Source organism: Trachemys scripta, chromosome 1 (assembly GCF_013100865.1).
Source record: "Trachemys scripta elegans isolate TJP31775 chromosome 1, CAS_Tse_1.0, whole genome shotgun sequence".
In the NCBI taxonomy this organism is placed as follows: Eukaryota; Metazoa; Chordata; order Testudines; family Emydidae; genus Trachemys; species Trachemys scripta.
Window position 1 is genome coordinate 164,235,291 of NC_048298.1, and position 15,664 is coordinate 164,250,954.

The 15,664-nt window shown below is 45.7% G+C and overlaps 1 protein-coding gene across 2 annotated transcripts in view; it reads left to right on the forward strand.

The window, feature by feature from the left end:
- The window catches only part of PTGFRN (prostaglandin F2 receptor inhibitor), a 144,520-nt gene that overhangs the window by 32,608 nt on the left and 96,248 nt on the right, over positions 1-15,664 (forward strand). The window contains exon 1 of one of the 2 annotated variants that reach the window (XM_034791892.1): positions 14,566-14,789. The exons of the other annotated variant lie outside the window; for it this stretch is intronic. Within the exon in view, the coding sequence (XP_034647783.1) occupies positions 14,741-14,789 (49 nt within the window). The 5' untranslated portion in view covers positions 14,566-14,740. Of the gene's footprint in view, positions 1-14,565; positions 14,790-15,664 lie in introns of those variants that run through there. 2 annotated transcript variants of the gene reach the window in all.

Below are 15,664 nucleotides of genomic sequence, written 5' to 3' on the forward strand. Positions count from 1 at the left end.
TATGGAGCATAATGCTATGACAGGAACTGTTCATGGGAGAACAGTGGCAGAGGGAAATGGAGTCACCAGAAACATACATAACTTCAAATTTCTGTGTGGCTTAGTGTTGTGGCATGACATACTGTTTGAAATAAATGTTGTAAGCAAGAGACTCCAAGGTGTTGACCTTGATATATCTGGAGCAATGGAACAACTGGACAAAGTAAAGTCATACCTACAGTCTTACCGGTCAGATGAGGGATTTCAAAACTTTCTGAAGAGTGCACAGAAGTTGGCAGAGGAACTTCACACTGAAGCTATTTTCCCCCATTCAAGAATACAAGAGTCACCGAAGAAGACCTTTTGATTACGAGGCATGGGATAATCTCATAAAAGACCCCAAACAACAATTCAAAATTGACCAGGTGTTAGATTGTGCAATACAGTCAGTTGAAGAACATTTCATGCAGCTCAAGAAACACAGCAGTATATTTGGGAAGTTGTATGATTTTCCAAAATTCCTCACTATACCTGAAGAAGACCTACACCAGCAATGCAGGGCACTAGAGACAGTGTTGCCACATGATGACATGCGTGACATTGATGCAAGTGATTTAGGTGTTGAATTAAAAGCCCTTTCAAGATACATTTCAGCGGGATCAACTCCAAAGGCTGTTCTGGAATATATGTGCACAAATAAGATAACCACCCTTTTTCCAAATGCTTTTGTTGCTCTGTGCATACTTCTAACACTTGCTGTAACAGTTGCCAGTGGAGAATGCAGCTTCTCCAAGCTGAAGTTAATAAAAACACATCTACGCTCAACAATGACACAGGAGAGGCTGGTCGGCCTTGCAGCCATCTCAATAGAGCATGAGCTGGCCGAGACTGTGGACCTTCAGGAAGCAGTTCAAATCTTTGCAACCAAGAAGGCACAGAAAGCACCACTTTGATTATTCAAACAGATAAAAATGCCAGTGTTTACTATGCAGACAAGAAAAGTTACATTTGCTGTTCAGGCATTTGAAAGTTAAGTGTTACTTAAAATTTTTGAACAAGGCATTTTAAGTTGTTAGTTCTCCTTTATTGGGATAGGTAGCAGAGCAGTACCATGAGAGGAGTAGAACAGGAAGAAGGCAGAATTGAGACCTTTCAAAGTTTTGGCCCAAGCGAGGGGCATGAGGGCGTCATTTGAGCTCCCTGCCTCAGGTGCCAAAATGTTGTGGGCTGGCATTGCCGTGGCAGCTAGGACCTGTCAACCTCAAGAGTGAGTCTTATGTGTACAGGAGACAGAACTTCTCTGCAACTGGCCCATGACTGTGGAACTAACTTCCAGAAGCAGAATTCATTTCCCCACTTCTTCTGATCCAATTTATTATAACCATTCATATGCTAACTTACACCAAAACAAGTCTTCCCCTGCTCCACAATATCTTCAGCCCTTTGCTGGGCTGAACAGTTCTTTCCAAGCACTCATGTCCTGCTACATGGGATTTCCTAAAGACTCTCTGCTTCAGGTTTCTGCTCCAGTCCCTCACTTCAGGTAGCTTGAGCTGGGTTTTTTCACCTTGCTGGTATGGTGAGTCACTTCTCCAGCCCTTTTTGACCTGGGGTCCCTTCTGGAACCTCTGCGGGATCATTCCATAAGTCTCTCTCCTCGGTTACCCTTGTATTAGGACTTCACCCCCAGCTTGCTTGCTCTTTGCTTCCCAGATTCCTCTGAGCAGGGGAGCTCAGGCCCACTTGAGAGTTTTCTGGAAAGCCCTCCCACAAACTCTTCCTAATCTTTGATCTCTCTCTCTCTCTGGCTCTCTGATGGAATAGGCTCCCCCTTCGAGGAAACCCTGCCCCTGGGTTACCATCCTGTGATGATCAAACCTATGACCAGGTCCAACTGCATCATCCGTGACTGGATGACAAGGCATGGGTAAAGCTGAGCCCAATCTCTTAAAGTATCAGCCCACCTTGTGACAACTGCTGTGACGCTTACAGACCACGTGCCAGCTAATGCCAAGGCTCCGAAGCCTCACTGAACAATGACAAATGCATAGCTGGGATTGAGTTGGACTCACCTGTGTGTTAGCATTGTTAAAATGGATGTTAAGTGATAATGTGTTGAGTATTTAGACTTTATGAAATGCTTATATATTGGTGCATGCATTAATCTCACTTATAATATCTGTATCGTGTGTTATAAGGCAATAATTTAGTGTTTGTAACTATAAAAGTGCTTGCTCTAAAACTGTAGACCCCCACTGTCAGGAGAGAAGCATTAACAAGTATGGAAGTACAAGTTTGCCACACAAGGTATCCCCTCCTGCCCAACAAAAGAAGACCTACAGACACCAGACAAACCATTGTGGGACATCAGTGCATAAAAGACTTTCATTAATTCTCCCACCACCACCACACATGAAGAGATGTGTAGAAATCCACATTCCATCAGACTGAGCTCTGGAGGAAAGGGATAAAAAGAAAAAAAAAGAAAATGTATCACTATGCTGCTTGGAATTTGGAGAGGGCAATATTTCTGAGCATAAGCAAGGGATCCCCAAGCTCCTTAGCTTGGGTTAGCCCCAAAGGACATATAGAGCTTGCACAATAAAGCAGCTTCTATTATTTTTTGAAACCTCAGACAGTCCTAGGTTTACCTGCTATAACCTTGTAAACAACTCTCATTTCTTTTTCCTAATTAATAAATCGTTAGTACGTTTGTTACAGGATTGGCTACAAGCATTGTCTTTGGTAAGAGATCTAAGGTACAATTGACCTGGGGTAAGTGCCTGGTCCTTTAGAACTGGGAGTAACGTGAATATTGTTGTGGATTTTTGGTGTAAAGGACCACCTATCACAAAGGCAGGCTCATCTAGGTGGCAAGATAGATGTCTGGAGTGCCCAAGGGGATGGTCTGTCACTCCATGTTAAAGCTGTTATGGTGCTTTAGGAGTTCACACTTGTTACTTGGTTGGTGAAATCGCATTATAGAACATACCACTAGCCTGGGGTTTGTACCCTGTTCCGTTGACAGTGTGCCCTGATATTGGCACTCATGGTCATGAGCTACTCTAGAAAAGCTTGACATCCACAAACCTCAGTATGTTCAGAAATAAATACATTTCTTCAATCTAACTTTCCCTTGGTAACCTTGGTAAAATAATACTTTTCTTTAGATAACAAAAAAGAACCCCCTTCCCATTATCCTCTCAAGTCAGAGATGTAGGATGCCAGAGTGCTTTTCATATACGTTTGTTTTGTTTCAGCCAGATATAAGTGAAAATGGACAAGTTGGCAAGTCTCTGACAGATGTTGTAGGCACTGCATTCAACAGGGTCCCCTGCTTCCCGTTCTCTGGTCCTATCCAAAATTACCTCCAGATAGGTTGCTTGGTTTGTGTTACACGGAAAGAAATCACTGGCTCTTTGGTGCCCACCACTCCGGAATCTTGTATATTGGGGTAGTTAAACTCTAAGGAATGTGACGGAGTGAACTTGGGGTTAACAGCTTCTGCTACTGGCGCTCATTTGTAAGCAATGGAAAAATTCTGACTCTTCCTCCATATTGGAATGTGTCCAACAGGCCTGGAACCTTGTGACTGTGCAGATCAGCACAGTTATAATCTGAGAAGGCGTACACGTTTGTGCACATGTGGTGTTCTCTGCCAAATTATTTTAACAAAAACAAAATAAGATTGTAAACTAGAATGTTCCCTCAAGAGAAAAGTTGATGAACTTATTCCTTTCCTTTATTTTCTCTTTATTTTGTTTCATTTTTTTCTGGTTTTATTCATTACCTGCTTAGGTGTTATGTTACCACTTTATATTACTGTAGGAAAATAACATTTACTGTATTTTGTCAGCTTCATTCACAAAGCTTTCTATTATTTTACAGCAATAAAAATAAAATCAACGATAGAATCTCCACCCCCAAATAACAAAGTGAGATGCAGAGATTTGCTTGTGTTGGCTTTAATAAGTATGATGGGTGTAATCTAAGAAGATTAGATACATTAACTAATTAAACAGGAGCTTCCTGGTATCTAAGAAGTTTGTGAGACCTTGTTTTGCCCAGCCTGGTCCTTTCTTTTCTGCCATTTTTTCTTTGAGCCCTTTCATTTCTGAGCACCCAGTGACAAATTGTTCTGAGGATGCATGGATGTCACTTGATAACCTGAGTGCTTTTGGATTTGTGATGGATGGAATGTCTGTAGAACCAACTAGATGACACTGGAATTCTCCCTCTCCTGTGCCCTGTTAGCTCACCTGAGCTACAGTTATTCAAAGGGGATGTAGTAGTTTACAGAAAATATAAATGGGAGAGTCACTGTGCCAAATAATATAGTCTAACTCAGACCAGTCCTGTGCAGGGGACAGCTGTTCAGGTCTGAAAAGGTGCAGACATGTAATCACAGAGGAGACGAACGTAGGAAAGCCTCTCAAAATAAGTTGGTTTTGAGGAAGGATTTGTAGAAGCTGGGAAGTGGGAGGCTGTTCCAACTGACGCAGGGTAAGGCCTGGAAAGAGGCCTGTAGCCAGAGTTGGGGAAGGAGTTTTAACCTTTGGAACTAGACTCCTCCATTCAGTGATCTCATTTGTGAAATGCCAACATTTCCAGACCTTTATTCTAGGCATTAGGAGCAACTCTTCCAATGGCCAAGCCTCTATTTTAGTTGTGAGAATTATTCTCACGGCCAGGGAAACAATCATCACTTCTATGTTCGCACTTCCAGATCCAAACATGTCCTTGCAGCAGCTTCCTCCGCTTTCTGTGCAGCCTGGCACTTTGCAGCCTGGGACAGTCACCATCTGGGCATGCCCTAAAGCAAATCTTCCCAGGCAGAGCCTCCTCCTGACTCATTCCACTCCAGCAAGCACAGCACCTGCTTACTGGCTGTTAAGAGAGAGCTAGGAGCCCCTACAATTGTTGGCTGTGAAATCCCTGCTGAAAGAAAAGGCCCGCACCTTCCTCTCTACAGTGGTCATTTCTGATCAAACTTTATTCCAAGAATGGAGAGTTTCTGTTGCTGATCAGCTGAACTTGTCCCATGACTTTGTGTAGAGTCCAACTAGAAAGAGCCAGTTTCCTGAAGGCTTTCACACATGCCAGTAATGATCTCAGACTCACATAACTCTTCCAAAAACAGGGCCTGATGCTCTCTCATAGTAACCAAGCCTCCATGACAAACCTACATCCCTTGTCTCGGTGGCTGCTCAGCTCACCCGATCCCCCATGATAAGTTTGGAATGTTCTAAGGTGCCAACCCCTTCCATCTCATTATTTGACAAGTTTCCAGTCCTCTTCCCCTTCTACTCCCCACCCCATCCCTGTGGCAAACACACTGCTCCCTCTCCCCCTTCTCAGCTAGATTCAATATTCCAGAACCTCACTTTTGTACAGGATCAAGGAACAGCAGGCCAATCTAAAGATCCCATGGCCTGAGAGCCTCCCTGGGGGTATGAATTGCAAGAGAATATGGGATAGCCAAAGGTTCCTGTATGTTCCAATGACTGAGAGAAAGCTTGGGCCTGATTCTTCTGTCCATTTGTACATTGTACCTTCATTAACTTGAATGGAGCGCCAAAAACAATGTAAAGGAATAATGATTCAGCCCCTTGCCTGTAGCCTCTGTGTGCAGACCTGAACCGTACAGCTTTTGTGATACACTCCGAACTGTTCAAAGCCTAGCTAAGGGGATTGTTTAAAACAACGTTAACATTATTTATTAATTTTGTTTCTACAGACCAGTCACCTAATCTCCTAAAACAAGTAACCCACATCTTGGATTGGTGTGTGCTAACCATTCCACAATGATATTAATTTTGGTGCCTATGGTGTGTGCATCTCTTTGAGGCTTTTCCTAGTGCATTACAGTCTCTCTTAAAGTTAAATTCTGCCCTGGTATAAGAGAGCCACAGACAGAGTTGGTTGCTCAACTAACTGAGGCATACAGTATTAAGGCCTTTATGTGCCAAGAGCAAGACCCTGAGATGAATCTCTTTTCTTAACTGGTTCAGCTCATAGTGCGGGCACTTGCTCCTCTGCCAAGACACTCACCGTATATTTCATCTTATGATAATGCACCGTCCTTTTTGTACCTAATAATTTGGCCTTTTGGACTCTCTCGGTCACCAGACATGCTTATTGTTCTGCCAAATGGCCGCATTCGAAGCCAGTTGTTGAAGTGGAATACAGGATTTACAAAGGCACAGCTGCACTGGGCAGTATCATAAAGTTCTGCAGAATTCCCCAGTGAAAGGCTAATTGGAAGGATTGGTAACAGATATGGCTACAGTGAGAAGTGATCATGCAAGCTGCCTTTCTGAAAATTCTCCAAGACTCGCGCCGGAAGTGTTGGACGAGCTGACAAGTCTGCTGCATCGTAGATACCCAAAACAGCTGCAGGGTCAAGAGCAAAATGCCAGACTCTGGAATCAATGAATCCTTATGCAAACACTCAAGAACAACATGCCAACCAATAGATTTGCAGGGCAGTCTGCAATAGCTTGTTATCAAATGCCCCCTGGCAGTGAAGACTGAGACATCTGCAATTCCTGACCCATTTTCCTGCTGGCTTGATAACTAGCTAATTGGTCACCCAATGGGGAAGCAAAATAGAGAGAGAGGCACCAAATCACAATGAGCAAGAGATGCTGAAGCATGAAGAGGCACCTAGAAAGAATTGAAGGGAAATGCATACACAGGTTGTCTTGTATACTCTTGTTATTTAAGCGTCACACTCTCTGGGTTGCTGCTGGAGCTGTGTGAAAAGTAGAGGTTTCATTTTGCCATGTTGTCTGTGAATCTTTATCTTGCTTTTATTTTGCATGAATTTGCATCTTCTATTGTATGCTTGAAGTTTCAAGTTAAAATAAACCTAAAAGTACATATCAAAACTCCACCAAAGCTGCCAAGTTTTCCTTAGTTTTCATCTGAAACCAGAAAGCTCTCCTTAGCATCCCCTCCTCTGGTCTCAGCAGAGCGGGAATATCCCCACAATTCTGGTCTCAGGAGCAGCCTTTGCAACAGGATCTCTACTCTGCAGGATTCAGCTCTTCCTAATGGCCCTGAGCTCCCTTCTATTTTCTTTTGAGGCAGGAGATGACCAATGGTCCTCACCTCCCCCCCATCCACACTCCAGGGTCAGACAAGATGCCTTTTAGGTTCCTAGCATACTTTGGGGCCAGCCAGCATCCTGACATGTGTCTCTGTAACCTGCATGTCTCTAGCTATTATGGCTACAATTTATTTAGGAGTCTACATATGGATTTAGCCGTGTAATTTTAGGCACTGGGTTTTAAAATTTACACTGCTAAATCCATGTGTAGACACTTAAATGGGATGTGTGTGTGTGTGTTCAGCATTTCTGAAAACTCAAGCTACCTATATTTAAGTCAGCATGTTTTAATATCAGGCAACTTATATTGAGTTGTCTACATCTGGATTTAAGAATCTAACTTTAGGCACCCAGATTTGAAAATTTAGCCTATATGCTGTGTCAAGGAATCTTGTAAGGAGTGTAGCACATGAAGTTGATCATGAAGTCTGAGAAAGAGTTTATGAAGTAATGATTCCTGCAGAAAACAATGTCTGCCTGCTTCTTTCCAAGGACCCAGACTTCTTCTGAATTCATAATACATTCCTGCCTTGCAGAGCAGCTGTGACACTAAATTCATTATGTTTGTAAAGTGCTTCGAGAGCCTCAACTGGAAGCCGCTAGAGAAGTAAAAGGTATTCCTAACTATGACTAGTATTATTTTATTACATTGGGCATTTTTTCCAAATGTAGAATCTATTCTATGATTAGTAATAAATAGCACTTAGGCCCCAATTCAGGAAAGCATTTAATAAGTACAGTTTGTGCTTAAGTGCTTTCCTGGATAGGGATGGACTTAAACTCATGCTTAAGTGCTTTCCTCAATGAGGCTCTTGTCTAGGACACTGAAGCTTATTTTATTGAGAAGGGGAATGTTAGCCAAGTCTAGTGCTGTTTGAATAATATTGTCAAATAGTTTATTTGACCACTTTCTTCGGTAAATTCTCAAATAAATCATTCACAAATATTTTTCTTCATGATTTGGCTAACTACATATGGTTGAACAATATTTATCCAACAAATTACTCACACGTTTTCCCATCAGTCAGCAATAACATATTCCAAATTTTTTTATATACTCTCTAGCCAGGACAAATCAACGTAATGCCTATTCTCTTTATCAAATGCCAAGATAACTTTATCATGGACAGCTCAATAGAGACAAGTTTTGGTGCGTATTATATACTTATAATATATAAGCTGAGCTTTTCACAATTCTTTGTGAACTGTCTGCTGTTCCCCATATTTCTGTTCAGCTACTGAGATCAGAATGACAACAGGGACATGCATTTTTCATCCAAAGGGATACCAAGCCTTTTACAAAACTGATTGTAGAGTGTACAATATGTAGAAATCCCGTCATCCACCACCGTAATGCAGCAACTTCTGGGGGTAGAACATGGAAGCTGTTTAATATTGCATGGCAACACTACAACAGTTTAGGACAAGAAGTGAAAACTACTGTACTCCCCTGAAACTACAAGGGGAACTAGAGGAAGAATGCAATCAAGCAAAATGGAATTTGGTCAGTACAGTGGGGGTCATTCCTCAAGCTCTTGAGAAAAATGTCAAAGGATGTTTAATGATCATGCATGGTCAAGACCAAGACAGCACTTCTGCCTGTAATGTGTCTCCCTGTACAATGCTAGGGCACAGGTTAAGTATGGAGTCAGTGTGAAGAGTGGCAACTAAATAATTGATATCTCCACTTCCTCCAGCACCCTGGATTTGGTGCAGAGGTCTATGCAAATAAAGACTTTACTCACCATCTAAGCCTGGTAGGGCAGCTGGAAAATAGAATTCCCATCCCATGAAAAATGTCATGTTTTTTAAAAAAATGTCATCCAGAACAAGAGAAAAAGGTAAAAAAAACCCACAAAACCACCATCACCACCACATTTTTCACATGAACAGTTTCCAAGAAAAATTGAGTTTTGGAAGAACTTAAACAGAATTTTTGAGCTGTCTGGCTGGAAGGCTCTTGTCAGTTTCATGGGCTCTCTGCTTCTGCAGCCCCAGACCTTGGGGGTTGGGGGGTGATGGGGCAGGTAAGAGCCAGGGAGGCATCCTCCAGAAAAGCTTTTGTCAGTTTCACTGGCAGAAAGTGAAATTGACAGGAACTTCCCAGACAGGCAGCTGGGGAGGTGTCATTTGGAGTTTTCCAATGGAAAATTTAATTTTTTGGCAAAACAAACTTTCCTGCAGAAAATTTTCGTTTTGCAACAAGGGCATTTTTTGTTGGAAAATCATTTTGATAAAAGAAATATGACCAGCTCTATAAGATTTGTGCTGAGGTAACAAACTAGGGGGACACTTAGTGAGAGCTATAGTCCTTTCAATTTTTTTTGCCTAGGTGCCCTCCATGAAAATACTACAGAAAGGGATTTGTGGGGAAGGGAGAGTGAGTTGTTTGTGTGTGTATATGGGGGGGGGGGTCTTGTTTCACTGAAGGTGAATGAGTGCTGGTTTTGCTGTGTGGGAATAAATAGGGCTTGGTTTAAGGTGTGTATATGCAGTGCTGCCAACCCCATGCATTCAAAAATCATGAGTCAGACCACAGCAAGTCATGAGACTGGCTTACAAATCATGAGACTTTAAAAAAAAAATAGTTTGGTTCTTTTTATTTGCTTTCTGAGGCCCAGATCCTCAATGAGAATTAGGTGCTTAAATATCTTTGAGGACCTGGACCTGAGCCTTTAGAGGTCATTTGGGTCATGTTTTCAAACTTTTAGCCCTCCGGGTTGTGGAGAAACACTTACTTACTCATTTCATCACTTGACTCCAAAAATGTTCAGTGTCACATGTTTGAGGGGTAGAGACAGTGAGTTTGTTTCAGATTCTAGGGTATGTGCCTAGAGGCTTTTGAGGGATTGCTTAGGGCTTGGGGGCAAGACTGCCAAGTGTCATGCATCTCACAGGACGCTCATACCTACAGGTGCCCCTCCCCTTGGATTCTCATGCATCCAGCTGGGAGGCAACAGGTATTCCCTAGAAGTTGTTCCTTCCTGCTATTGTTGGGCACTGTTGTGCCTGTTGAGCAGGTGGCTAAGTGTCTTTCTGTCTCTGTGGTTCCACCTCAGAGTTGGTAGCCACCATAGAGCAGCTGCCAGAAGCAAGCTGAGCTGAGCAGATGCAGCAGGACAAAAGGCCAGGCGAGGGGCTTCCCTGCCTAAGGCTCTTCCCCACCTTCTCCTGCATTCCCACTACCACTATGAACTTCCCCTCCCCAAGTTAGGGTTCCTGGGTGCATATGTGCATGAGCCCTTCTGCCACCTGTTTCTAAGGAGTGTTGAGCTTCCACTCACACTTGCTCCAGGTGAGTTTGTATGTATCTACCCCAGTGGCGGGCATCCTGCAGCCCGCGGGACACACACGGCCTGTCAGGATAATCCGCTAGCGGGCCATAAGACAGTTTGTTTACATTGACCATCCGCAGGCATGGTCGCCCACAGCTCCCAGTGGCTGCAGTTTGCCGTTCCTGGCCAATAGGAGCTGCAGGAAGTGGCGGCCAGCACGTCTCTGCGGCCTGCACCGCTTCTTGCAGCTCCCATTGGCCATGAATGGCGAACCGCGGCCACTGGAAGCTGTGGGCAGCTGTGCAAATGTAAGCAAATGGTCTCTTGGCCCGCCAGTGGATTACCGATGGGCCATGTGTGGTCCGCAGGTTGCCCACCACTGATCTACACCATCTCTGCCCTCTACTACTTAGGCAGGGAGAATAAATGACTCTTGTCCATGAGAAATGTCATGCATGGGGCTTTACCAAACTTGGCAATTGTGGAGTGGTGTGAATGTGGAATGTGTGCATGGTGCTTCAGGATCACTGTGTGTACATGTGTGTGTACTATAACCTAACCCTCAAGTCTGGACACTTCCCTGCGATATGGTTGGATAAAATGAGAGATGCCTTCAGCCCAATAATTACAGAGCACTCAGTGTTCGAAGAAATGTCAGTAAGCTATTCTGCAACAGCTATTCTGTAAAAGAATAATACAGTATCTAACCAACAACAACGTAATGCATGAAAGTCAAATTGGATTCCTTCCTGAGAAACAAACCACTGACCACATATTTACCCTGCATGTCATAAATAAACATGTAGAAACAAACCAACCAGCTAAACGGGACGATATTTGCCTGCTTTATAGATATTTAAAAAGCTTTTGATTCAATCCGGCTTTCAAGACTAAACCTTAAGATGCTACAAAATGAAATCGGTGGGAAAATTTGACATACTTAAATCCATGTACCAATCCATCAAATTTGAGATAAAAATAAACAAGCAAACAATCTTCCAAGCAAGAAAGAAAAGTAAAACAGGGAACCTGGCCATGCTCTTTGCAACTTAGACATCAATGAACTATCAATCTCATGGAAACAGTTCCCAAATTCAGGGTTCCCATTAAATGCAAAGTTAAAGGATCTGCATCTTTAATGTCTTTAACCTTGTGCAGTCATTTACACCTGTGCAAAATGAATGCAATATACTAACAAATCAGAATGGTAATGTTTTTCACTTCCGTTGCACTGGTGTAAATGACTATACAAGGGATAGGGCAGTTCTGGATTGGGCCTTTGCAGCTGGCCCTTATAATAAATGCCTTTGGAAGCTTCAGACTGGCTATTAAAGCATCACATGGAAAAGCTATTCAGGCCTCCTCTGACATAATGAAACCACAACTCTGATAAAACTACTGCTAAAACTATTCAACAGTAGAATTCAGGCTATGAACCAGTGTTCATCAGCTAGAGATGGAAACAGAGACACAAAGCACAGTGAAAAGTGAGATTCTGATCCTGCAAATGCTGGCATACATGAGCATAATTTTATGTACATGGCTAATCTCACTGAAATCAATGGGACTGCACATGCAAGTAAAGTTAAGCACATGGGTAAGTACTTGCAGGACTGATGCTTGAGAGAGGAACGACTGTTAAACCAATGTGACAGAGGACAGTGGAGGTAGAGAGAGATTTTCTAGTCTATTTTCCAAATGACAGGAGCCCGCAAATTATCAGATTAAAGTAATTGATTAGGGGGGAAAAACAGCATAACCCTGAGAGAAAGGAAAGCTACAGCAGAGCTAATCAGGAGTAGGCAGTAATGACAGATGAACATGGGATAATATCTTAAACATACTGTGAAGCCCTATCTGGATAGCCCTTCTTCAGACAGATATTTGTGGCTTCTGTCTTATTCACACTTTGGAAGCACTGTTTTAGCTTGTCATGTCAACAAACCATTGTTCAATTGAACTGAAAAATTCTCTTACCCAGAAGCAAAGTCTGGAGCCCAACTTTGCCAACCAAATTCACTAAACGGGACTAAAAGCCCAACAGAAATTGGACATGTACCGTTCTGCAAACAAATTCTACATGTGTGGAGGAATCCAAGGGATACTGGTGGCAGGGCAGAAACAGCATAATTCATCTTCCTAATCAATTTACAAGAAGAATCCATCTTGGCCAAGACAGCAAACGCTCCTTCCACTGCAAAGCACTAGAGGATTAAAAACTAATCCCAACTAAAACAAAATCCATTCCTATAATCATACCCGGGTCTCAACAGTACTAACGTCCTGAGCAGAGAAGCAAACACTCTGGCATCAAACCAAATAATACTCAAAACCTAAAACACCAATTGATTGTACAAAGCACTGGGAAGAAAAAAACAAACCCAACAAGCTAGACTGCTGAAGATCCTTGCACAGTCAAACTTGCATACCTGAGGCAGGCTCCTCTTACCGAACAATTGGTAATCAGTAACCCAGGTGGGGATCAGGAGGCATAAAGCATAATTGGAAGAGAGATAAGAAACAACTTGTAATGTGGCAGAGGAACTGAAACAGAAGATAGTGTCCAAAATACTAGAGTCCAAGAAATATTTCCTCAATCAGGTTTCCTCAATAATTTAATTTTCCTTAATAATTTAACTAACCCAGGGAAAAATGAGAGAGACGGCAGAGATAGCATGACTAGGCTGTGCAGAAGCCTGTCACTAAATCTGTGGGGAACCATCAAGGTACTGATTGAACTCCCAAAAGACTGTAGAAGCTCATGGGGAGATGCTTGGTGTACGGCAGAGGTTCTCAAACTTCTCTGCACCGCAACCCCCTTCTGACAACAAAAATTAGTACACAACCCCAGAAGGGGAGACCAAAGCCCGAGCCCCGCTGCCCCAGGTGTGGGAGGGGCCAAAGCCCTAGGACTGCAGCCCCAGGCAGGGGGCCTGTAACCTGAGCCCCGCTACGCAGGCTAAAGCCCTCAGGCTTCAGTTTCGGGCCCAGGCAGTGCAGCTTGGGTTTTGGCCCTGGGCCCCAGCAAGACTAACGCCAGCCCTGGTGACCCCATTAAAATGAAGTCATGGCCCACTTTGGGGTCCTGACCCACAGTTTGAGAACCCTGGTGTACGGTGTTGGGGAATAACCCCCAAACACACTGTGAAGTCCTGTCCTTGGGGGGCAGATTCCTGACACCTCTAACATGGAGCTGAGGGTCTGTCATGGCGACACTTCTGTGGCTCAAGTGTTATGGAACAGACGAATGAACTGTTTCAGACGTGGACGTATTTGGTGAGCGGAAAGAGGATGGGGACCCCTCTGCGACTGGGGTGTCACCCAGAGTATGTGTGTGGAGGAGTAGGGAAACCTTTTTGAGATCAGGGAAATTCTTCTTCTCTCATGTGTGTGTATGTGAGGGGGTGTGTGTGTGTAGGCAGGAGGAGGGAGATGAGTGTGTGTGTATGTAGGCAGAGGAGGGTGTGTGCATGTGCGTATGTGTGTAGGCAGGAGGAGGATGGGTATTGTGTGTGTGTGTGTAGGCGGGGAGGGAGGATGAGTGTGTGTGTAGGGGAGGATGAGTGTGTGTGTGTGTGTGTGTAGGCAGGGGGCAGATGTGTGTGTGTGTGTATAGGCAGGGGAAGCTGTGTGTGTGTGTGTAGGCGGGATGGGATGTGTGTGTGTAGGCAGGGGGAGGATGAGTGTGTGTTGAGGCAGGAGGGGATGATGTGTATGTGTGTTTATGAAGGTGGAGGACGAGCACCTTCCACTGACCAGGGAACACCGCTTACTCCATGTCTGGGACCAAGAGGTCCCTCTCCTCTGTTTCTGTCCCTTACATGAGAGATCCCCCATCATGTCGCGGGAGAGGAGAGGAGAGGAGGGGGGAAATCTCTCAATGGAGCAGGATTTCCCTTCCCATCACTGTGACCAGGCACGCCCCGGGCAGGGTGTGGGGAAATCTCCTCTGCCGGCCGGACCAGGGCATCCCCTCCGGGGGTGGGCGGGGATGTGTTGCGAGCAGGGCCGGGTAATAGGGCTCCAGGGCGGGCCGGTGGCCGGCTCTCTCCTCCCCTTTAAGGGGGCGGGGGCCGGGCCGGACCCCAGCACCTCCCCCCGGTACCTGCGGGAGGGGGAGCGGGGGCGGGGGCTGGCAAAGTTTGTCTCTGTGGTTGGCTGCGCCGCGCGGCCGGGCGGCTCCCAGCCAGGGCAGCGAGCGGAGGGAAGCAGCGGGCGGGCGGCTGGTGCGCGGCTCTCTCGGGTCGGCGGCGGGTCCAGCAGTCCCTGGAGCTGGGCGCGGGCTCCCCCGGCTGGTCGGTGCCCGCGGGCTGGGGCCGGGCGGGGGGCTGCGGCTCTGAGCAGCATCTTCCGCCCCGCACGCAGCCCGGCCAGCATGGGGCACCGCGTGGGGAGCGCGCCCCTTCTCCTGCTGCTGCTGCTGGGTGAGCCCGGGCGCGGGCAGGGGGGCGGGGTTTTGGGAGTAGCGCGGGGGCTGGGGGGCTATTGGGGAGGGAGCGCTGGGGCCCCCTGGGAATATTACACCCCCCCTCCCCCCGCCGTGTAACTCCCCGGAGCTGCTGCTGCGGAGGTGCCCCGGCCAGGGGGGCTTCAGGCGAGGTGCCCACTGGGGAGTCCCGACTCCTTGCGGTGCCTATGCCAGCGCTGAGTGCCCCCTCCGCCGTGGGCTCCGCTGTGCGAGGCAGCACGTTTGCGGCGCCGGGGCACTTGCTCTGGATTTGCTCTGCAGCTGGAGCTGACCCCCTCCCTTTCCCAGAAAAGCGCACAGCTCCGAGAAGTTAACCCCCCCCCTCCCCGGTTTGTGTTGATTCATGGAGCTGAGAGCGCGTCTGGCTTCCTCTCCTGCCTTGCATGTTGGCGGGGCCTGAGGGAAGCTCACCTTGAGCCCCTCCCTTTGGGCTAGGGAGCTTGGCACTCTCTATAGGGTGGCCTGTAATCGTCTATATCCTGCTTCCAAACGGTGCGTTTGTTTCTTAGAAGGGGTAGGGGTGGGTGTTAGGGAGTCACTGAACTTTCCAGTCTCTTTCTTACTAGTCTCAGTATTGTAGTTCAAAGTAAAGCTGCTGCTTCCCTGCGTTCATGCCCTGTGCACATTGCTATGATTCAGCCTTCCATAACCTCTGCCAGGTTCCTTTCTCTCATTGTTTGGTTATTGACTCTGCCATGGCAATGTCTCCAGCACTTGTTTTTACTCCAGGTATTTTTGCTATGACAGCTAGGCTAACAGAAATGCAGAACTCTTTTACTGGAACCAGGCAAGGTAACAGTAGAAAGGGCTAGCATAGCTCAGGAGGGAATC